At 39.4% G+C, this 23,269-nt stretch overlaps 1 protein-coding gene across 2 annotated transcripts in view; it reads right to left on the reverse strand.

The window, feature by feature from the left end:
- Positions 1-23,269, reverse strand: part of NALCN (sodium leak channel, non-selective) — a 380,117-nt gene that overhangs the window by 90,507 nt on the left and 266,341 nt on the right. For both annotated transcript variants that reach the window (XM_054012833.1, XM_054012825.1), the window contains exons 16-17: positions 8,591-8,727; positions 6,599-6,740 (exon numbers count right to left, since the gene is read on the reverse strand). In XM_054012833.1, the coding sequence (XP_053868808.1) occupies positions 6,599-6,740; positions 8,591-8,727 (279 nt within the window). The remainder of the gene's footprint in view (positions 1-6,598; positions 6,741-8,590; positions 8,728-23,269) is intronic.

Consider the following 23,269-nt stretch of genomic DNA (forward strand, 5'->3'; position numbering starts at 1 on the left):
TACATTCTGGGCAGTTTTTTGTCACTTTGATTCTAGGTTTGTGATAAGTTTTCTGCAGCTCTGATGCATCCTGTCAAAGCTTTCATTACCGGAGCTTTGTTGTAAGCACAGGACTGTGTCTCCAGATTTTTTTTTTTGACCTTTCATTTGCTATGACTCTGCCTCAATCTCTGCTGCAGGTGCCCCCGCTACCTGCTGAAATGCAACCTCCTTCTAACCAATCATCTGCCCCCTTTCCCCCCAGCAGAAACAATCAAGTTCTCCTCTGTAGATTCCAAGCACTGGCCATTCACATCTTGTTCCAGGTGGATGTGGGGCACTTCTTAGCAGGCCACCAAGGTACCTGTCATGCATACATGGAAGTGACAATGAACACCTCCTGGTCAATTCCCGCAGCCCCACCCCACAATCAGTAATGTTTGTTTATTGCCATGACTGTAATTCTCCCAATTCATCTTTTCTTCGTTCTGTAGCCCCTCCCCAACTATTTCTTAGATAAAATTTACTGCGGCATCACACACCTGTACTTGTGTTTTCTTTCACTAATACTCTTTCTCCCATCAGCGGTTATCTTGGGATGCTTTCTACAGGCAGCCTCAGAAGCCCTGATTAGGCACTGGGGAGAAAAACAGGCCAGCACCTAGCCACTGGGAAGTTATGACTTTTCAGAGCATGAATCCAGCTATGTGGCCCTCGCATAGTTTGAAAATCCATTTAGATCACCTGGCCACTTGGACTTGCCCACAATAAGCAAAAAACGAAGTTTGAACAGCTGCCTTGGGAGCACCCAAGTCACCTTTTTGAAAACTCTTCAGGCAAAAGATTTCCCCTCATGAGTCTCACTGTGTGCCTGTCCCTATGCTAAGCACCAACACAGCACTGAAGATTCTGGCCCCTATGTATTCAGAAGCCAGGTTCACTCTCACAATTCAGACTTAAAGCGTATCTATGGTAAGATTTAAGGAAGAGAAAATGTCCAGATCCATCTAAAGGGCCTGATTCTCAGTTATATTGGGGCCCTTTTACTTTGGTCTGGCAGAGTAAAAAGGCCTTAAAGTGAGCAGAAATGCCTCCCGGAGAATACTGCTTATGCAAAGGCCTTGCCTAGCCACAGAGCTAGTGCAAGGACTCTTCACAGGCTTGCTCCCAGCCCCCAGTGTAGAGGGAGAATTGCAGTATCAGAGATGTGGCTGTATTGCACTATGGCTATTTTCTGCTTCCTAAGACCCATAGAGAGCCATGGGAAGCAAAGTGTCAATTAGAGCAGCCATGAGGCGACTCTAACTTACGCTAGGGATGGACAGGACCATATAGCCCCTAGAATAGGACCACAAAAGTGCCTTAAAACCTCTCTGCCGCCCATGTCTGCCTCTGCCCCAAGCACTGGACTGGAGTAACAGAATTATTTCTCTAATACCCTGTGGAACATCCTTTATTTACTCACATTCACTCAATTTATAAGCAGCTTATGTTGTAAGTACATTAATGTTCAAAATATGAACTCTGAGTTAGTATTCAGAAATATCTATTTATATCCAAGTCTAACAGTCCACCAGCGTTCTGTGTTCATATGCGAAGTTAATGGTATATAATACCAAAGACCAGATTTCCATGTGCACTGACGTTGCCAATGCAAAGGTGCTTTAATGTAAATGAGAATCTGGTCCTAAGGGCATTGGACACTCATGGCTAGTGTCATTGTAGGTGACAAAAGAAAGCATTTAAAAGGTGTAAAGTGAGGCAGCTGATCACATTTACAGTGTGTTGTTATGAAATGCAAAATGCTAGTCCTACTGACTATAATTCCAGGCCTAGCTTGTAATAAACTTCCTTCAATTACACCTACTGTTCCTCTCTTTCTCTCATCCTAACTCTCTCCTCCCCTTTAACTGCAAAGTCCTAATACTTGCTACCTGGATTTCCTTTCCTCCAAATTTTTCCTTGATCCCCTCTCATCCAGCTGCCATCCTCTTCTCACCATCCAAAGCCACAGATAAATGACTTCATGAGCAACTGTCATGTAGCTAAGTCAAAGATGTACCTGTCTGTCTCCCACTTTCACTTTTCTTCTCATACTCCTCTTTCTCCTATCAGAATCCTACCACATCTACAGCAGATGTTCTGCAATACCAGTGGGTTAGATATTTCAGCTGGAAGAACTGAAAAAATGTCTACATAGAAAAGTAGTCATTACTGAGAAGTGAGGTGTAGGGTTGAGAGAATTATTTTAGGGAACATTATTATGGTTTCTTAGAGACTGGTGAGATGATACAACTTCAAGTCAACTGTTGTTACCAGGTAATGATAATGTGTATGGATAAAGAAGTTTTGTCAGAAGTCATGGTCAGATTATTAGGTTACCTTACACACAATAATGATTATCACAAATAAATTACTGTCATAGGAATATTCAATGTTTCTGCCATTTGGGACAAGGAAAATATTTCCTAAACACAAATGCCTACATATAGCCAAAGTTTTAGAACAGGTCAGGGGTCGGCAACATTCGGCACGCATCTCGCCAGGGTAAGCACCCTGGCGGGCCGGGCCAGTTTTATTTACCTGCTAACGCGGCAGGTTCGGCCGATCGCGGCCCCCACTGGCCGTGGTTCGCCGTCCCGGGCCAATGGGGGCGGCGGGAAGCCGCGGCCAACACATCCCTCGCCCGCGCCGCTTCTCGCCGCCCCCATTGGACCGGGACGGCGAACCACGGCCAGTGGGGGCCGCGATCGGCCGAACCTGCCGCGTCAGCACATAAATAAACTGGCTCGGCCCGCCAGGGTGCTTACCCTGGCGAGCCGCATGCCGAACGTTGCCGACCCCTGGAATAGGTATTTGGGTCAGAAAGGTAAGGGTCATAAAAAAACAAGGAGTGCAATGCAAGCTCATTCCCCCTTTAAAACTGGAGAAAATCCTTGAAGGGAAATAAATAACTCTCATACTGAGAAGATTTATTATTTGCAGTCTCAACTTTACAGGAGACCAAAGGAGATAAATTGCGATTCACATTGTCGTGAATTGCATGTCACTTTGGTATTGAATATAAATGTCAGTAAGTACGTCACTACACTATAGAGATAAAACAAAAGAACATTTCTCAGGTGGAAGTAAGCAAATATGTAATATAAATTAAGTGCTGCCTATCAAGTCAGTAGGGGTGGAAGACAGAAATGCTGACATAATTCAAAGAGGAAATGGAATGGCTAGACACATTACAGACACTACAAGGAGGAGGTATGGGGAAGAGCAACAGAATCCTGTCTTTTGGTTCCAAACCTGACATTTGCACTGTCATCCTCAGTGCAAAGAAAAGGTGAAAAACTGCTAAAGCCATCACACTCTCATCAGTAATAATAGTGTACATTCTATGAGGTACTGGTATCAGTTAAATAGTGATGTTTCTTTTTGACACAGGAATGTAAAGTATACATACAATATCATTCCATGCTTGCTTAAAGGATAAGATTTTTTAAGAAAATTGGATCACACAAATGAAAGGTTGCCATGGAAACTAACTACAGAAAGCCATAGTAATTGCTCTGACTAAATCCTACCTAGTGCTCTCTTGCTTCCTGCGTGAATGTGTTAACACGCAGTTTCATGCAATATCTGACCAGAAATTTTATTTATATTTAATTCTACCCTTTACATCATCAGAATTTCATGGTTTCATAACTAGAGTTGGGTGAATAGTGCACTAATAATATGTGAATATCTGTTTCAATTCAAAATTGAAATTTGGCATATCCATATTTGCTATTACAGCTGGCTGAATAATGGGAAAAACAAATATTTTATTTTTTTTAAATTGCAAAATCTTATTGAACAAACTATTCAATTAATATGTTCACGATTTATGTGCCCATCTCTATGTGTAAGCAAGATGGGTTAACTTTGCATACAGGGAGAAACAGGAAATAATGATCCCATTTAGCATGGTAATTGAGCATGTGCATTTCTGTAAACATGTGAGTAGTCCCCTGAAGTCAATAGGACCACTCACATATAGTGGTACCAGTGGTACTCCTGAAGTACCTTTTGGAATTGAGGCCTATGTGATTTGTTGCACAAGAATATTTTGTAGGAAAATCTTTGTTTCATTACTATTTCAAAGGACAGCATGAAAGCGCTGTGGTTAAACTAACCAAATAACTTTTTCTTAAAGGACTTTCATAAGAAATGTGAACATTGCTCTGCTTCTGCTCTGCCCAGAGTACTAAAAGTTCACATGGTGAATGCACTTATACAAACTGTCCATTCTAAAGGAAATGATAGTTTTTGCATTTTTGTGTTTCTTATATAGCAAGGTTCGGCAACCTGCGGTATGCAGCCCATCAGGGTAATCTGCTGGCGGGCTGTGAGACATTTTGCTTACATTGACTGTCCGCAGGCACGGCCCCCCGTAGCTCTCACTGGCTGGGAATGGTGAACTGCGGCCACTGGGAGCTGCAAAGGGCTGTGCCTGTGGACAGTCAATGTAAACAAAATGTCTCGAGACCCGCCAGAGGATTACCCTGATGGGCCATGTGCCGAAGGTTGCCGACCCCTGTTATATAGGTTGTGTTGCTGTAAAATATCATTATGATATCAGTAGCATGCAGCTCATTGTTAGGGGCTGTAAATCAGTTAAAGGAGATCTGCAATGTTTTTAATTAAATAGATCTTTATTTTTACTTTGTTTAATAGGTGCAACATTACTGCCATGTGATCACCAATCTCTTGCTCACAATCCAGCATACTCAGGGCAATGATATCTGTAACACCTAATTTTGTTATTGGGGGGAATAGTGGAGACCCGTCAATGGAGAATAATATAAAGCTATATTTTTCAGTACTAAGTGGTTCACTATTACTTTTCACATATGCTTACACGCTTGTCTGTTTCTGATATCATCAGCCCAGCCCATGTTAGAATGTACAAAAACAGAGGAAATTAACAATCAAAGGACATTAACTACTTACAAAAAACAGAGAAAGGAGTACGAATATTAAAACTGAGATGAAATAACAGTTATATTTATTTGCACATTCAGCTGCCCTTTGTAAGGTCAGGTGGTTACTGTTTCAAAACACTACAGTTCATCTTTAATATTTACCTTCACCTTGAATTATTTAGATTTGCATTGATTTTCACCCTGTATATTAACCTTCACAGTACAGTTCACCTATAATACTAGGTTATTCAAGTCTTCAGCCAAAAGAGCTTGAGTCTAAGGGCTGGTCTGCACTAGGAGGGGGGATCGATCCAAGATACGCAACTTCAGCTACGCGAATAGAGTAGCTGAAGTCGAAGTATTTTGGATCGAATTACTTGGGGTCCAGACGGTGCGGGATTGACGGCCGCGGCTCCCCCGTCGACTGCACTACCACCGCTCGCTCTGGTGGAGTTTCGGAGTCGACGGTGAGCGCGTTCGGGGATCGATATATCGCGTCTTAACGAGATATCGCATCTTAACGAGACGTGATATATCGATCCCAGATAAATCGATTGCTACCCGCCGATATGGCGGGTAGTGAAGACATACCCTAAGTTTCCTGCTAAAAGTTAATGGACAGATCCTCACTTAGTGTAATATGGCGTAGCTCCACTGACCTCAACGGACTTGGGCTCATTAGCACCAGCTTATGATCTAATCCAATATTTCTACTGCTCTACTTGGTGCGGATAATTTTCACCCATCAGAAGAGTTGATACTTGTCTGCACTTTGTCCTGATTGGTGCCAGATGCTTTATTGCTCTCCAGTTTGGATCAATTGGTACTATAAAGTATAGGATCCGTTGGCTATGGAAAAAGGTATTTGCAGGAAACAGGATAAAAATGACCAGTGTTTTGCACCTTGGTTACCTTTTTCTCCACCATGCTCATGTGGATACCCAGGCATACCCTAGCTTCTCATTCTTTGTATCCTGCCAACCCACTATGTTATTTGAAGCTTATTCTGTTTTCCCTTATTGTTGTGCATGCACCCAATTCAGACAAACAAATACCAACTTATATACATGTGCCTTGTACCAGTCCAGCAGGGAGCCTTTCTGCGTTCAAAACAATAAGCGACCAACTTTGTAAATATCGGGAACTGTTTGCTAATGATTCACAGACATAAAAATGGGCTAAACTTTTCTAAAAGTTTAGAAAATGATTTGTAAGAAATGATTCTTTGCGAATTTTTAACACAGCTCCAAGGCTCTCATACTGACCTGGTTACAATAGCATTATAATCACTGGTAGAGGAAAGCTCAAAAATGCAAATTTTAAATTCACAAACTTTAATTTCAAACATGATTGAAAGTGACTTGCACCATATAGATATTAAAAATATTATGCACAGAAAAATGGATGCATTTTAAAAAAATTACACAGCAGATCCTCAACTTCTGTAAAATGGCATCGCTTAACCAAAGTCAAGGGAGCAATGACAATTTAGACTAGCTGAGGATCTGTCCCTATGTCTATTTTAGACAACTGAAGTTCTTAAATACTTTTGACTGTTTCCTGATATTTCGGAAATTTTGACAAATTGTACAATTTGCAGCATTTCCTCACACCATATGTTTAAAACAATAAAGAACATAAAGTTCTTACACTCTGGTATTTACCTTTTGGTCAATATACTTGTTTTCTTCAATTGCAGATCTTTTGGAGTGGTCACATGAGGAAGAAGATGCCGAAGGGAGTCTTCGCAATAAGCAGCTTGTATCCTGCTGCTGACGATCAATAAACTGCTTCATAAAACTTTCCCTTGCAAATAAGAAAAAGATATCACATTTTGTTGCTAAAAATCCAGAAAGAGTTAATACATGTTTTCTGTAATGTGTCACAATTAGTTACTGCTAAGATAGAACAGCAGCAAGATGGAAATTGAAGGGGTACTGGATAGGACGTACAAATAACAAAGATGACTAGATTTAGATTTAATTATTAAAAATAACAATTGAATTTGGTGCTTTCATGCAATTTCAAACAAAAGTGTTTGTTCTCATTAATAATATAGTCTTTTAATTGATTTTTTAAATGTAACAGTTAATTTTATTTTTAGTTATTGACATCAAATAAAGCAGTTTAAAGCTTTTTCTGAGTTTATAATATAAATTGCTCATTAAAAGCAAACCAAAAACTGATATAATCCAAAGGATGCATACTTTAGGCAAGAAATCAATTTTTCAAGAGTTCAAACAGCATCTGTTCATATAACAGACTTGAATGCCAATTGTAAGCTTTGACAATTTTATACTTCACATATGCCATATTTTGATTTTTAAATTATTTTTGTTTACAAGAAATGCACATTTATTTTTCCACATTCGAAGTTCTAGTTATATACTGAGTGCAACCAACTCTTCTCTGAAGTGATAGTTCTACAGTACAACGGATTCATTTTTAAGATTTTATTCTTCAGTCCCTAGCTTGATGTTTTTTTTCGATGGTTAGCAGCAATACTAGGTCTCAAGTACCTACCCACATATACATTTGGAAAAACACAGTGAAAAAAAAAATCATACATAGCCATACAAAGATCACGGATACACAGTTTAAAAAAGAAGCAAAAACTCAGTATGTAAGTAATTGGGGTTCTGGAAATACAATAAAAAATGCCTGATCTTTACCTTAAAATTTAACAGTGTTTTCTTTTAATCCTTCAGAGGCAGATATTTGGCCTGCACCACACCTTTTGCACAGTTCAGATGACACAAAAATTGAAGACAGCCCTACTGGCTTACCTGTGGTCTCCCCAGCACAGGAGAATCCCCAGTGATAATAGAGCTGGCACAGCCACCTCTTACACCATGCACTCTACAGCTATTGGTATAGGGGGAACTTGGGTGGGAAAGGGTATAGAGGGGGCTGTGAATGGAGTGTGCTATGCTCCAGCTATCCTCATCTGGCAAAAGGTCCCTTGGGAACAGTTGCAGATGGTGCATTGTTACAGCAGTCCCCAGGCTGCTTTCAAAGATTCAGTGAACTACAACTGGCTCCCCAATGCCTACCTGTCCCCTCTCATAAGTTGGGTCCAACAGAAACTCTGACCTCTGAGGTTTTTGGGGCATTTTGTGAAGGAAAGTTATCTCCAGTGCAAATCCAGTCCGGTCAGGTAATGGTCAAAAGTTGTTACCCTCTGACATCTGTTCAGTGTTCTATGCGAGGTGATTTGGTGGACTCAGATGACCAGATAATTAAAAAACCCACACTGGAATTGATTTTTAGAACTTTTGCTGGTGATCTCAGCAAAGAAGTTAAAAAATACCCACAAAGGAGGCTGAAGAGAAACTACTTTCTCATCTGCAGAAATGCTCTTTCCAATATACTCTACCTGCATGCAGATAAATTACTTCCAGGACTGTTATTCACTCCTTTCATGAGCACTAAAGCCATGTGAAAAAGAGAGGAGGTGATATTTTTTGTGAAGTAAAAATGAGAGACAAATGAAAAGTTACCCACTCTCACCTCTAGATACAATGTTTTGATTCTGATTTCTAAAATTATCTGCTTAATTTTTGGGAGAAAAACTATTATATGTCCCTGGCATTACTGTGTGTGCTGGTAATTAACAAGTCTAGAGCACATAAAGAAAGGAAGGATGTATTTTATACCTTATTTTTGGAACTGTAAAATCTGAAGGAAGCTTGGAGATTTTCACCATTTGTGGCCTGTTAGGAAATTTTTCAAATATACGTAGACGCAGTGGAAGCTTTTCCTTAGTATCAGCATTGGCTTCACTTTGCTTTAGCTTAAAAAAGAAAAGAAAAGAAAAAGAAAGGAAATTTTACTCTAAGTGTAACAGTTGTATTTTTCAGAATTCAAAGAACAATAACAGCAATCAATTGAAGAGACAGAAGATGGCAGCAAAGAACTACAGAGGGTAATTTTGTTACTCAGAGTTCATTAATTTACTTGTGTTAGAGGCACTGACAGATATCAAACCATACCAGTCCATTATCTAAAAGCCATAGGATGAGAGGCATTTCTAATAATTTCAGTTTTAAAACATGAGGCATATTAGCTTTCTATTATGTATGTTTACTTCTGTATTTTCTTCACACTTCCCTAACACTTTTAAAAAGAAAATAAATATTCATGTTTTGTCTTATGTGACTCAGCTTTTTGTGCATGTTGACAGCTTTGGGATATTTAGATAGAGCATAATGTAGATAAATGAACTGAGGAGTAAAATCTTTAGAAAAACCTCAGATAATGAGTGCAATAGGAAAATCACATACGGATGGATCTACTAAATATTGCTATACTTATATCTGATGATATCTGAAAAAGTAGATGGAGATATAACTATTGCATTCTGATTATCAAGTAGGGTCACCTAACCATTTTATGGCAACAAAATGCCAAGCCAGAAAGGGTCACTACATGGACCAAAGTTTTTATGGTGAAACACTTTTTTTTAATTGAAGAACTTAACATTAAAAAATATCAATTTCTGTCTAATTGAACATAGTATACTAAGGTTTGGAAATCTAATAGCACATGTCTTACTGTGGTCTTTCGTACAATAGGGTGTGTTTACACAACATTTTGGACAGATCGGGAGCAAGCCTTGCAGCCCGGGGCAACAGATTTTGGTTAGCAAGGCTTATGCTAATGCTCTAAATATAGCTGTATAGACAGCACTTTGAAGTTGCAGTTTGGGCTGGGGCTCTGAAGCTCACTCCACTTTCACTCCTGCTGGCTCCAGAATGCTGTGTAGACATACCCAAAGGATCAACTCTCCTTGGTCCATCATAGCATGGGCATCAAAACTTGATTTTTTAATAGAACTGTGAAATGAGTGCATGGCAAGAATGCTGTATATGTCATATATTTAGATTTTAGTAAAGGATTTAGTATAGTACAGTCTCTGGTGGAAGCTTTTTCTGAATATTAATTCAAATTAGCTTAGATGTGAACTGTCATGTGGACTAAAAACTGAAGAACAATAAATATGGGGTAATGATAAATGGTAGTACACCGAGCTGGGGAAGAAGGTGTCTAGTGGGGCATTACAGAGATCGGCTCTATGTCCATTCTTATTTAATATCTTCATTAATAATCCTCAAAAGGGAAAAATCATGCTGTTAATTAAATTAATTGGATATTAAATTGGGAGGAATTGAAAATATCAGTGAGGACAGGGAAATAAAACGAAAAGACACAGAGATATTAGAAACATGGGCAGACAATAACAAATGGAGATTCAATTTTAAAAATGCAAGTTACTAATCCAAGGGGAAAATATGTTGCAACATATTCATTGAGAGAAGACACTGGGGAGGCAATAATGCTGATAGAAACCTAGAGCAGCAGTAAGAATGGAATGTAGGCTATGGAAAGGTTTCTCAAGAGCAATGCCTCATCACTTGGTGCTTAGAATAAACAGGACCCTTGAAATGCCAGTGTAGTGGAGGGAGAAATCCTTCACCCTCAGGGAAATGGACTGGATGATCTAACAGGGCTTTTCTAAAGCTACAATACTTGATTCTTTTTAACCCAGTGGAAATTCTCATTGGCACAAGTTTTCCAGTTTTTGTCACTCTGTCTTTTCAATCTCTACATTCTACATTAATTACAAGTAAATGTAGATATATGCAGACTGTAACACGGAGAGAAAATGTCCCTCACAGGTAATGATTGCTATTAACAGGAGCCCACAGCTTTGCATTTTATATCTAAATACAAAAACAGGGAGTTTGTGATAGATTAAAATGGTGTCTGATGTTCCAGTGCAGCAGACAACCATACTGTAAAAGAGCTAAGCAAGGTTACATAAATATGCACTTTTTGAAAAGCAGAATGATTAGAAACATGCTTTAAAAATAATCTGAACTCAAAGCTATTCTACAGAATATCTCAGCATCAGTCATGCTGAGATAATATTACATATTGGGAAGCTGAAGGCATTTAGCTTCACTTAGTGCCTCTCAACAAGTTTAGGGTGTAATATTTGCTCTGCATGACACACATCCTGTTCTGTGTCATTGCTTACATCCTTCACATTTCAGCTGCTGCTTTTTTCAGCTTACAACAAAGACATGTATCTTTTTAAAGGTACAGGATTTGTAGACATATGGCAACTATGGTTTACAACTAGGACTGCCAACTGATTAGAAAAATTAATTGCGATTAATCGCACTGTTAAACAATAATAGAATATGTTTTATTTAAATATTTTTGGATGTTTTCTACATTTTAAATTATATTGATTTAAATTACAACACAGAATACAAAGTGTACAGTGCTCACTTTATATTTATTTTTGATTCCAAGTATTTGCACTGTAAAAAAACAAAAGAAATAGTATTTTTCAATTCACCTAATACAAGTACTATAGTGCAATCTCTTTATCATGAAAGTTCACCTTCCAAATGTAGAATTATGTCCAAAATCCTGCTTTCAAAAATAAAACAATGTAAAATGTTAGAGACTGCAAGTCCACTCAATCCTACTTCTTGTTCAGCCAATTGCTCAGACAAATAAGTTTGTATACATTTCCGGGAGATAATGCTGCCCGCTTCTTGTTTACAATGTCACCTGAAAGTGAGAACAGGCATTTTCATTGCACTGTTGTAGCCAGTGTCGCAAGATATTTACGTGCCAGATGCACTAAAGATTTATATGTCCCTTCATGCTTCAACCACCATTCCAGGGGACATACATCCATGCTGATGACAGGTTCTGCTTGATAACAATCCAAAGCAATGTGGACCGATGCATGTTCATTTTCATTATCTGAGTCAGATGCCACCAGCAGACGGTTGATTTTCTTTTTTGGTGGTTCAAGTTCTGTAATTTCTGCATCTGAATGTTGCTCTTTTAAGACTTCTGATGGCATGTTCCACATGTTGTCCCGCTCAGATTTTGGAAGGCACTTCGGATTCCTAAACCTTGGGTCGAGTGCTGTAGCTATTTTTAGAAATCTCACTTTGATAGATTCTTTTCATTTTGTCAAATCTGCAGTGAAAGTGTTCTTAAAATGAACAATATGTGCTGGGTCATCATCCAAGACAGCTATAACATGAAATATATGGCAGAATTCAGGTAAGACAGAGCAGGGGACATACAATTCTCCCCCAAGGAGTTCAGTCACAAATTTAAGTAACTATTTTTTTAACAAGTGTCATCAGCATGTAAGCATGTCCTCTGGAATGGTGGCCGAAGCATGAAGGGGCATATGAATGTTTAGCACAGAGATCGGCAACCTTTGGTACACGGCCCATCAGGGAAATCCGCTGACGGGCCGGGACAGTTTGTTTACCTGCAGCGTCCGCAGGTTTGGCCGATCACAGCTCCCACTGGCCGCTGTTCATCGTTCCAGGCCTATGGGGGCTGTGGGAAGCGGCAGCCAGCATATCCCTCAGCCCATGCCGCTTCCCGCAGCCCCCATTAGTATATCTGGCACGTAAATACCTTGCAATGTTGGCAGCAAAAGTGCCATGCAAATGCCTGTTCTCACTTTCTGGTGACATTGTAAATAAGAAGAGGGCAGCATTATCTCCTGTAAATGTAAACAAACTTGTTTGTCTTAGTGATTGGCTGAAGAAGAAGTAGGACTGAGTGGACTTGTACGCTCTGAAGTTTTACACTATTTTGTTTATGAGGCCAGTTATGTAATAAAAAAAAATCTACATTTGTAAGTTGCACTTTCACGACAAAGAGCTTGCACTACAGTACTTGTATGAGGTGAATTGAAAAATACTATTTCTTTTGTTTATCTTTTTATAGTGCAAATATTTGTAATAAAAATAATATACACTTTGATTTAAATTACAACATGGAATACAATATATATGAAAATGAAGAAAAACATCCAAAATATACAATACATTTCAATTGGTATTCTATTGTTTAACAGTGCGATTAAAACTGCGATTAATGGCGATTAATTTTTTTGAGTTATTCACGTGAGTTAACTGCGATTAATTGACAGCCCTACTTACAACCCTTTTAGCCAGGGCCTACTTCAAAATAAAACGTTAGGTCCTTTTCTGAATTTTGCTGTATTTATTTATTTATTTATTTATTTTAGTACTTTACTCAAGAAAAATGTATTTTTACTCAAAAGGAAAAAATATTGACCCAATTCACTGTCTGGGTTCCTGGCCTTCAGGTACAGAAAGCCTCTTGGGAACAGGGGTGCAGAAATGCCACCTACCATCCTGTCCAGGGGCCAGGCTGGATTCAGCATGTCTGTTGTCAGGGCTCCTGTGAAGCCCCAGTTAGAACATCCAGCTGTTCTCCCTAGGCAGAATCCTGCAGAGGTAGAGGTGGCATTACAGTTTTCTGCCCTCTCCCAAGGTGACTTGGTCCCCCTCGGTCACAACCACTTACAAGAGTGAATTAAGCCTGAGTGACACTATTTTGTTCCTGATGTGTGAATGCAGCTATATACCATGTGTGTTTGTAAAGTATTTTGCGCATGCCCAGAGATGGAAAAAATATGTACCTTGTGCCATAAATAACACATTAAAAGACAGGTCCATGCACCAAAGAGCTTAAATCTAACTTAGAGACATATGACAAAAGTGAGAAAGGGGCAGAGATGTGAGAGAAGAGATTAGCATAGGATGACTTTAAGGAAGAATAGTCTTTAATTTGGGCTGATCTCATTTGCAACCATTTACACAGCTTTGACCATAAATTACTCTGGCACAAATTATATCTACACCCTCTTTAAGGCCCGTTTTCACTGCCCATGCTGTACAGGAGCCTTAACATAACTGAGAATCAGGCCCTTCAAAGATAAGAGAGGAAACTTGGAAGTGAAGCTGTCCTAAATATACAGGAAAAATGAAAAGTAGTGTGAAGGTGAAAGTGGGAGAAGATTGAGTCAGAGGGAAGAGAGAAGATGGGGAGAAGTGTAGAGAATGACAGATGGTTTAGGATGAAATGGCTTAGACTCAGAGTTAGATTTTACACAGTCATTTCTTTACATACACACATAGACCCACAACACAACTCACTCAAACCCTCTGCCCTATCCATTATTCAAGCTATGTCATCTACAATTTGAGGTGCAAAAAGAAAAATATATTGTTATTTTAAAACACTTAAAAGATAATAAAACATTGCAATGAAGGGGCCAGATAGATATATACGCTGACAAATGGATGTAGGCTTTGGCACTGTTCAATAGAAACTTGGAGATGAGAACAAAGACTGGGAATTGAATGCACAAAAAAGGGGGACAATTATCAAGGAGGAGATGCATCTGGAAACATTTTGGTTCTTGACTGTTTTATCTTGAAAGATCGTCACACACACACAATGTATATGTTATAGAATATCAGGGATCGGCGGGTAGTGATCGATCTATCGGGGATCGATTTATCGCGTCTAGTAGACGTGATAAATCGATCCCCGATCACTCTGCCGTCAACTCTGGAACTCCACCACGGCAAGAGGTGCAAGCGGAGTCGACAGGGGAGTGGCAGTCATCGATCCCGTGCCACGAGGACGTGAAGTAAGTGATTCTAAGTCAATCTAAGATACGTCAACTTCAGCTACGCTATTCTCGTAGCTGAAGTTGTGTATCTTAGATCGATCCCCTCCCCCCAGTGTAGACCAGGCCTTGGTCTGGAAAAAATACTAACATTTAAGTGTAACTTTCAGCCAATAAACAAAGAGCTTCTAACACACTGACACTGTTGTGGGCTATGAAACAGCCAAAAGGAGAAAAAGCTATTTAAATGTATGAGCAGGGATAGGATCTACTTCTTACCTACTAATCATTAATTTTTCCCATCTTTTTTGTTTTCAACATATATAACTCCGAGCTTGCAGAGGAAGAGTTTAATGACTGACAAAGTATGGAATGTTGTAAAGAAAAAAAAAACATACCTGAAAGGAGCCCTTTTCATATGGTTTACGAGTCAAGTGTATGGAAAACTTATATTAAAGATGTGAAAGTAACTGCAACATTTCTGTTTTATTCTAGCTGAGAAGAGTTTTCGGAACTGCTTCAGATCAATCACAAATTCAAAGTTAAAAGCTTCCCCACTGATGTGCAGAGTACTTAGGAACTGGCCAGCTGCCCAGGGCAATTTCATGGTGAAAAGTTCAAACCTTTTTGGTAGGTTCAGGACTCCTCACCTCTAGATAGCTTTAAATTAATATAAGTGGGTACAATACACTGCAATATACCAAAATTTTTAATTGAAAACATTCTTCAAATTATATTTCTGAAGAATAAGTTGACTTTGTAATATTTAAATTGTGTGTTTAGAAGGACATGTTAAGTGCTCGCAGAACAGCGCGAGTCTGATACAAGAAAAGGGAAGGGTAAAAAACATTACAAATCAAGTCTAGCTCCCACAGTTCTCCAAAGTTCCTTTTACTGATCGGATTCTTCAGACTCAGTATCACCCCATACTTCTCACAAGTAATTTTTGAATGGAAACACTAATAACTGACATTAAATGGAAAGTTATATTTAATAAAAGCTTGGAGGGCAGATTAAATGAGCAAGTTGGCCTCCTTCTGTCTCTTATTACTTTGAAACTCTAGTGATCTGGTGAATACTTAGGCTAGGTCTACACTACCCGCCTGAATCAGCGGGTAGAAATCGACCTCTCGGGGATCGATTTATCGCGTCCCAACGGGACGCGACAATCGATCCCCGAATCGACGCTCTTACTCCACCAGTGGAGGTGGGAGTAAGCGCCGTCGACGGGAAACCGCAGAGGTCGATTTTGCCACCATCTCTACAGCGGGGTAAGTCGGCTGCGATACATTGAATTCAGCTACGCTATTCACGTAGCTGAATTTGCGTATCTTAAATCGACCCCCCCCTGTAGTGTAGATGTAGCCTTAGAGGTAGATGAACTGTAATAGAGGGGGAGATGCTTAAGGATAAAGTTTCAAAAGCTCCACCTCCTGATTTTCAGGACCAATTTGCATCTACATTTTTTTTTACACCTCCATATGGGTTGTGGGCACAAATATTAGGAATTGAAGAGCAGAAATCAAGAAGACAGCTGTCCAGCAGTTATAATTTATACCTACAGTCCAATTAGGGGTAGAGAAAATGCAGGCAAATTGTTGTATGCACAACTGTATCCAGAGAAAAAGAGAGCAGGCTAAATATGTCTGAAATTTCAGGCCAAAATATTTATGTAACCTAGAAGACTGATTTGTAACCATTGACTGATCCTATAATAGTAAAACAAGCAAGAAGCACAAATCAAAACCCTTGTTTTGAACGCCCCTGAAGTTTAGATTGAGTTTTGAATGTTGCTTTTTGGGTTTATCTCAACAAATAGGCACACCACAGTTGATGGGAATTCCACCTGAGAAAAGACTGCAGGACCAAGCCCACAATAAATCTGTGCCTAAGGGAAGTTTTGCAGTAAGTTGCACAAACTGAATGGGAAGTGCTGCATGGCAGATAAAACAATGGGAGGGGTAAAACAACATGAAAAAGTTCTTGTTGGGTGGATGGACAAGATTATTCATTGGAGTTCTCTTTCAACAAAGGCATAATTCCACACATGGGTTAATAAAATATGCTGGGCTTGTTTTAAATAACAGCTTTTCTGTATCTCAAAGCTTATAAACTATATGTAGTGTCATATGGTGCTGTGATTCCCATTATTCAGTTATTCATTTAAATAACTTGTTCCTCAATTTTGTGATAAAGTCTTCTCTCTTAATAAGAAACTGAATGAAATTTCAAAAATGTATTTTGTTAATACCTTCCTTTCACTAATTCTAGTTCTGATTAATCCCTTGTGGAAGCAATGCTCTTCACAAGATGTAATTGGAATTTAGAAAATGCAGAGGGCTTCTTTAGTGACAAGTGACTGAAATGGATTACATTTAATGTACAAGGGGCAGGGCCAGATTAAGGCAATCTGGAGCCCCATGCACACCATGACACAGACTCCCTAATGATAAACTGAAATAAATAGGTTTCAGAGGGGTAGCCGTGTTAGACTGTATCAGCAAAAAGAACAAGGAATACTTGTGGCACCTTAGAGACTAACAAATTTATTTGAGCATAAGCTTTCATGGGCTAAAACCCACTTCATCAGATGCATGCAGTGGAAAATACAGTAGGAAGATACATATACACAGAGGACATGAAAAAATGGGTGTTGCCATACTAACTATAAAAAATGGGTGTTATAGTTATAGTTAGTATGGCAACACCCATTTTTTCATGTCCTCTGTGTATATATATCTTCCTACTGTATTTTCCACTGCATGCATCTGATGAAGTGGGTTTTAGCCCATGAAAGCTCATGCGCAAATAAATTTGTTAGTCTCTAAGGTGCCACAAGTACTTCTCATTCTTTTTGCTGAAATAAATACAGTGAATTTGTCAGAGCTTTTGTTTCAGGATGCCTACAGACTAGGAAGACACTGCTGCATTGATTACACTTGGGTAATGTTTTCAAGATTTTCTTCCCAACCTTGAGGGTTAGAAACCAACTTTTTAAAAAAAAAAGAAAGCTGAGATTCTGACCTAATCACAAGGCACAAGGAGCTGGAACCTTAGGCACTGGCCTATGTTGCCTATGCTGTAAACCAGTTCTGATAAGGCAAGCAATGTACATCCTAATTAATCCTACCATGCACTGCTGTTCCTTTCAAACACTTCCCTCTCCCACCAAAAAATAAATGTACGGTTTATCCCACACTAGATCTATGGTACCAGTGCAAAAGGACAGTACTGTACACAGTGTTGTATGAAATATTTGAGAAAGACATTTTAGACTATAGGTTCATCTGACAATATCATTCCAGTTCATGACTGGGTCAATGTCCAGTGCTTCAGGAGATGGTGAAACCTCAGTATAATGCACCTAGACAATTGTGCAATTTGTGAGGGTTGCAATTTCTTCCTTACCCAAGCAAGCAATTAGTTTATGTCCCAGAACAAGAGATATGGTCATCATTACTTTAGCTTCCATAGTTGCAAATGTAGTGGTATGTAGATCAGTAATGAACATAATGATTGTTTACTATTTCTGTTGTGTCTGGTGAGAGATTCTGAGTCTCTGTTTTTACAGTTTTTAAACTTCCCTGAATGTAATTAACTCAATCCCTTTATCTTTCTAGCTTCCTGGACCTCTTCTCAAATTTGATATATATCCTCAATATTTAGTCCAGTGGATTGAAAAAGGGATCCGTGAACCTTCCATTCCCTCCACCAGCACATCTCAGCCTGTCCATGTGGCAACGGAATGCTAGCCAGGCCTTCTCCCTTCATTTCCTCTGACACAAGTAGGTCAGGTTCTCCTGGACCCATCAAGATACCTGTGAAACTCCATTAGTTATAAGAAAACAAAAGGATGACAGAAGAAACAAACAGAAAGCAAAAAGCATCTATGCACAAACTGAATAGGAACTGTGAGGAATTATCCTCCAACTGCAATTTTCATCAGTACTTGTATGGACAAAGATTTATGCTTCTCATATCTGTCTTTGGACTATATATGGACATTCCACCTCTACTTGTAAAGTAGAATGTAAAGACTGGCTGTATCCCCATTATACAACTGCTGTGACACCAGATAATCTTCGCCATTCAAACACTCAAAACCTTTTCCAGTTGACACACTCTGTTTTGGAGAAACTGATAACACTCCTGTGACTAAAAAGAACATATACACCGTTAATTCCAAATCTGTCCCAAATTTTGGACCTTCTGTTGTATGGGAAAATATTAGGAAAATCAGAAGAGTTTGTGTTCTATTACTCTATCTGACATGAGGCATCAGTTCAGTCTGAGTGCTTATTAAGGGATCTTTGAATTATGACTCTACAATGTTTAAGACAAGAGATGCTGTTCCTGCTTCACACTGGACACCGTGATGTGATGCATATGAAATAAATGACCATGGGTTACTTGGGGTAGCTTGAGTTGGATCATGTCATGGAACAGAAAGCAAAAGTTTGTTTCTTGGGCTGGGGTGTGAAGAATAGGCTAGAAGTGACACCATCAGATCCACTTCTAGTTTACAATAGAAATAGTAACTGACTCTTACAAATAATATTGAAAAAGTAGTGATACAGATAAAATACATGTTTAAGTTCAGTGAGTTCCCATGGCATATGTTTTCTAAAGCATTTCAGAGTATATGGTCACATAGAATCTCCACAAATTGCTGAATTAAAAAAAAAATCAACCAACAGTTGCTTTCTGGACTGCAACAATACTTGCACCTTGTTTTTTATTATATTGTTAATGTTTTCTATGAATTAATAGCTTTTTCATGTTTAAGTGAAGACAGCTTCTTTTCATTCACTTGGGATAAGCAACTGAGTTGTTTTTGCTTCCATGCAAGGGTTATTGAGTCATAAAAGCATTTTCATAATGATAAAAATATGAATGGCATACTCCACTTCAATGAAGGAAATTGTATTACATTCCCATGTAAAGTGGGCACTTACTGGTTATGAATTGTGTATTTAATCAGCAATAAATTACTTAAATATCTTCAAGTTACGAAAAGAACAGGATATAGGAGTTCTGTTCTTGTACAAATACAACCATACATTATTGATGGAGTACAATATGTTCATCTTTAAAACATATGGCAAAATTCACTCAGTCTGAGTGTTTGCATATATGCAAAAAGCAGAATAAGTAGCACTGCAGCATTTCTCATCACGTCCCAGTTATTGCTCACATATTCTGAAAGACTGTATAGAACCTGAGAGAGCATACAGCCTGTCTGTGTCCTGAAATGTGCCCAGGCAGCTTATTAAGTAGAGCCTACTCAGGTAGAGCCAACCACATCTTACCTGTTGGGTATGCAGGAAAATGGAACCAATCCAGTGCATTAATTATGGCCAGATTTTCAAAGGTGCTGAGCGCCAGCAGTTCCCATTGACTTCATGGGAACTGGGGGTCATTACCACTTTTGAAAATTAGGCCATCAGTGACTGGGTAACAGATCAGCTGGGCCTCATACCAGTGTAGGGCCCAAGTGACAGATACAGAGTACAACAGGAGAGGAGTAGCCAGGTAATGTCGGTAAAAGGCTACCCTCAACCTAGGGAGAGGCTCTGTTGCCTTATTTATACCTGAATTAAAGGCGATAATTTTGATTTGAGCCCATTTTATCCTGTGAAAAGCAGGTAACCTTGGGATGTTGGCATTTGATCCACACATGCAGAAGTGTGTGGACTTTACATGGTTTTTACATGCTGAGCTGTGTAGTCATCGATGTTTGACACGGGATTTGCAAGCTGGGTCACCATTAAATGTGTGTGTTCATATAGCTCGTCTAGCCTGAGTTACTGCTTGGATCCATCTGCATTTTTCTCAGGCATACCAGTATTCTCATACTCCTTGCTGGCTCGTGTAGCTTCTCTGTGTTTGTGATCACCTGTGTGGTTGCTGTTTAACATTTGTGACAGCTTAGTAATACGCAAAGTAACTGATATAGCTATTAGTTTGTACAGTATGTTGTGTGTGGCTTCTTTAGGCTGCAACAGCTCAGTCCTAGATGTATGGAAGGACAGCAGCTGCAGGTGTGTAAGATCGATTTGAGACAAATGTGCAGGCACCATGGCGATTCACCAATGATACTATGTAAATGTGTATAAGCGAAAGCAGTGTGGTGATAAGTGAACAGCTTACCAAGCTGCCACATATGCACTTGCCTATGCCTCTTACACTGCCATCAGCTATACCAGGGGTAGGCAACCTATGGCAAGATGATTTTCAGTGGCACTCACACTGCCCGGATCCTGGCCACCGGTCCGGGAGGCTCTGCATTTTAATTTAATTTTAAATGATGCATCTTAAACATTTTAAAAACCTTATTTACTTTACCAACAACAATAGTTCAGTTATATATTATAGATTTATAGAAAGAGACCTTCTAAAAATGTTAAAATGTATGACTGGCACAGGAATCGGCACACCACTTCTGAAAGGTTGCCGACCCCTGAGCTGTACCATCAGTTTCAGGCCCTGGTTGCACTGAATGGCCACTGCCAAACGAGGCTTAGATGCCTGTGAGGCATCTGATGGTGTTGATGAATGACTTTCCTTCTTCAGTACAGTCTGTATTGTTTGGCAGCAGCTGGCTGTGATTCTATGGGTGTGTCTGAATACATGCTCCTACAGCCATGTTATTGACAGGAGAGTATGACAGGCCACAAATCACATTGTGATATGGTGGCATCAGTCAACAAGCAGTTTCCTCCAATGCTTTGTAACATATTGGGTGTTATATCCAACTAATTAGTATTGGTAGAAAGAGCTTCTATAGGCAGTTGTCACAGGTACTTAATTCAGGCTTAAAACTACTAATGTTGCAAACACACAAACAAACAAAAATGTGCATGTGTGTGTGTGAGAGAGAGAGACAGATAGACAGACATTCACTAATACTTAGGTCCAAAGAACACAGCAAATAGCACTGCAATCATGGGGGGCATTCTTCTCCAGCACCCTGTGACCCATGCACAGACTGCCCAGTGAAGCAAGCCAGGGTGATTTTTGAACGAATTCACCACCCAAGTCACAGACTGTGTATTGCACTTTAACTGCCCCACGTGGAGCCTGCCAGACTATCGGGCAGCATGCTAGATACCTAGAGCATGCCAGCATACAGAGCAGTTAGAGCGCAACACGCAGCCTGTGGCTTGGGCGGTGAATCCAGCACCCCAAACTCCACTGACAATTGCAGTGATTTGCTTCCTATCAGACCCTCACTGCACAGGCTGTGGGAGAGGAGGAGGAGGAGGAGGAGCAGGCGAGGGAACATGACAGAGGAGAGAGAAAGGAGGTCCACACCTGGAACTGACCAAGGCAATTACGGGCTCTAGGTGGCATAGAAGGGCAGCTTTGCTAGTGCTGATCCTCCCTTTCTCCCTGTTTGGGGGGTGGGGGTCAGGGGCACAATGGGAGGGCCCTCACCCCCACCTTGGTCACAGACGAATAGAACTTCCTGTCCCAGAAAGCAAGTTTTACATGAGACAGCATGAGGAGATGGAACAAGAGATAGTCCCTTTTTCATTTACCTCTACAGTAGCAATCAGAGTGTTTTAAACAAACATCTAATTAATATTTGCACTTTGAAATTTTCAGTTTCCCCTTAAGAAAGGCATTTTTTTTCTTTTAGGCTGTTTTTATGTTTCTTTACAGACAATATACTGACAAAATGTGATTCTGCCTCAGTACACATCTGTCATAACTTGGAATGATTTCAATAACAGCAAGTAAACTTTGAAGAACATTGAAAATAAACTCTTGAATAAAGTAATGCTTGGTTTAACTCCATGGACTTCAGTGAGTTACAATAGGAATGAATTTGCTATATTATGCTGATTAATAACCAGTCATCTTTTAAATTACTACATATTGTGACTCTGATGAAAAATGTGAATACTAGGATATTTAGAAATAATTCACATAAGCCTTTAAGAATCTACTAGTGTTTAACATTAGACCCTCCCTTTCCCCCCAATACATACAATGCTTTAAATAGAAACATAGTCATCTGGAAATCTCCAGGTAATCTTATTTTCAATTTTTTTTTAACAAACTCTCTGAAAATAAGGACTCCAATTTGACTGCTGTTAATTTAAATACAACAAAATATAGCTGTTGCTTCAATGAAAATCTTTTATCCTTTCTTAAATGTATTGGTATGCATTTCAGCTACTACATTTCCAACATTACACACCTTGTATAATGGAAGAGCTACTGAACCATAAAAAAATAAATTTTTAACTGTGCTCACACTGAAATGCTCTTTCCAATAAGTTATTTAAATTTTAAATGCAGCAAAAAGCATTCACAGAAAAGTAAATATGTATTCAACAGTAAATTAGGTTACTAGATTTTAATTCTTATACTCTGTAAAACAGCATCCCAGATGGATACTATCATCCCTATAGTCCATTGGGAAAAACAGATTTATCAAGAGACCTTCATTGAGTTTTATTAGGAAGACTTTTTTATTTTTGGCCTACCAGGGTGACCAAGATCTGCTCTCCAGTGTTCTCTGCTCCAAAAGCATCATAGGGGAAAAAGAGTTGCATAGGGAACATGAGGCTGCATCCGTTTTGGTTTATACTGAAGAAATAGCTGCTTTGGACTTTCTATGTAGGTGTCCTGGGGTTAAATAATACGTTGGGGGCTGAGGATTCCTCCATTTGGATTCACTGTGTTTTAGTCATTCGTAAGGGTATGATTCTGACATGCAGGTCACAGATTCCATGACTTTCTGGAACCTCCATGACTCAGGGTTGACAACTTTCTAATTGCACAAAACCAAACACACTAGCCCCGCCCCTTCCCCGAGGCCTTGCCCCCCGCT

This window comes from Malaclemys terrapin, chromosome 1 (assembly GCF_027887155.1).
Source record: "Malaclemys terrapin pileata isolate rMalTer1 chromosome 1, rMalTer1.hap1, whole genome shotgun sequence".
NCBI classification, from domain to species: domain Eukaryota; kingdom Metazoa; phylum Chordata; order Testudines; family Emydidae; genus Malaclemys; species Malaclemys terrapin.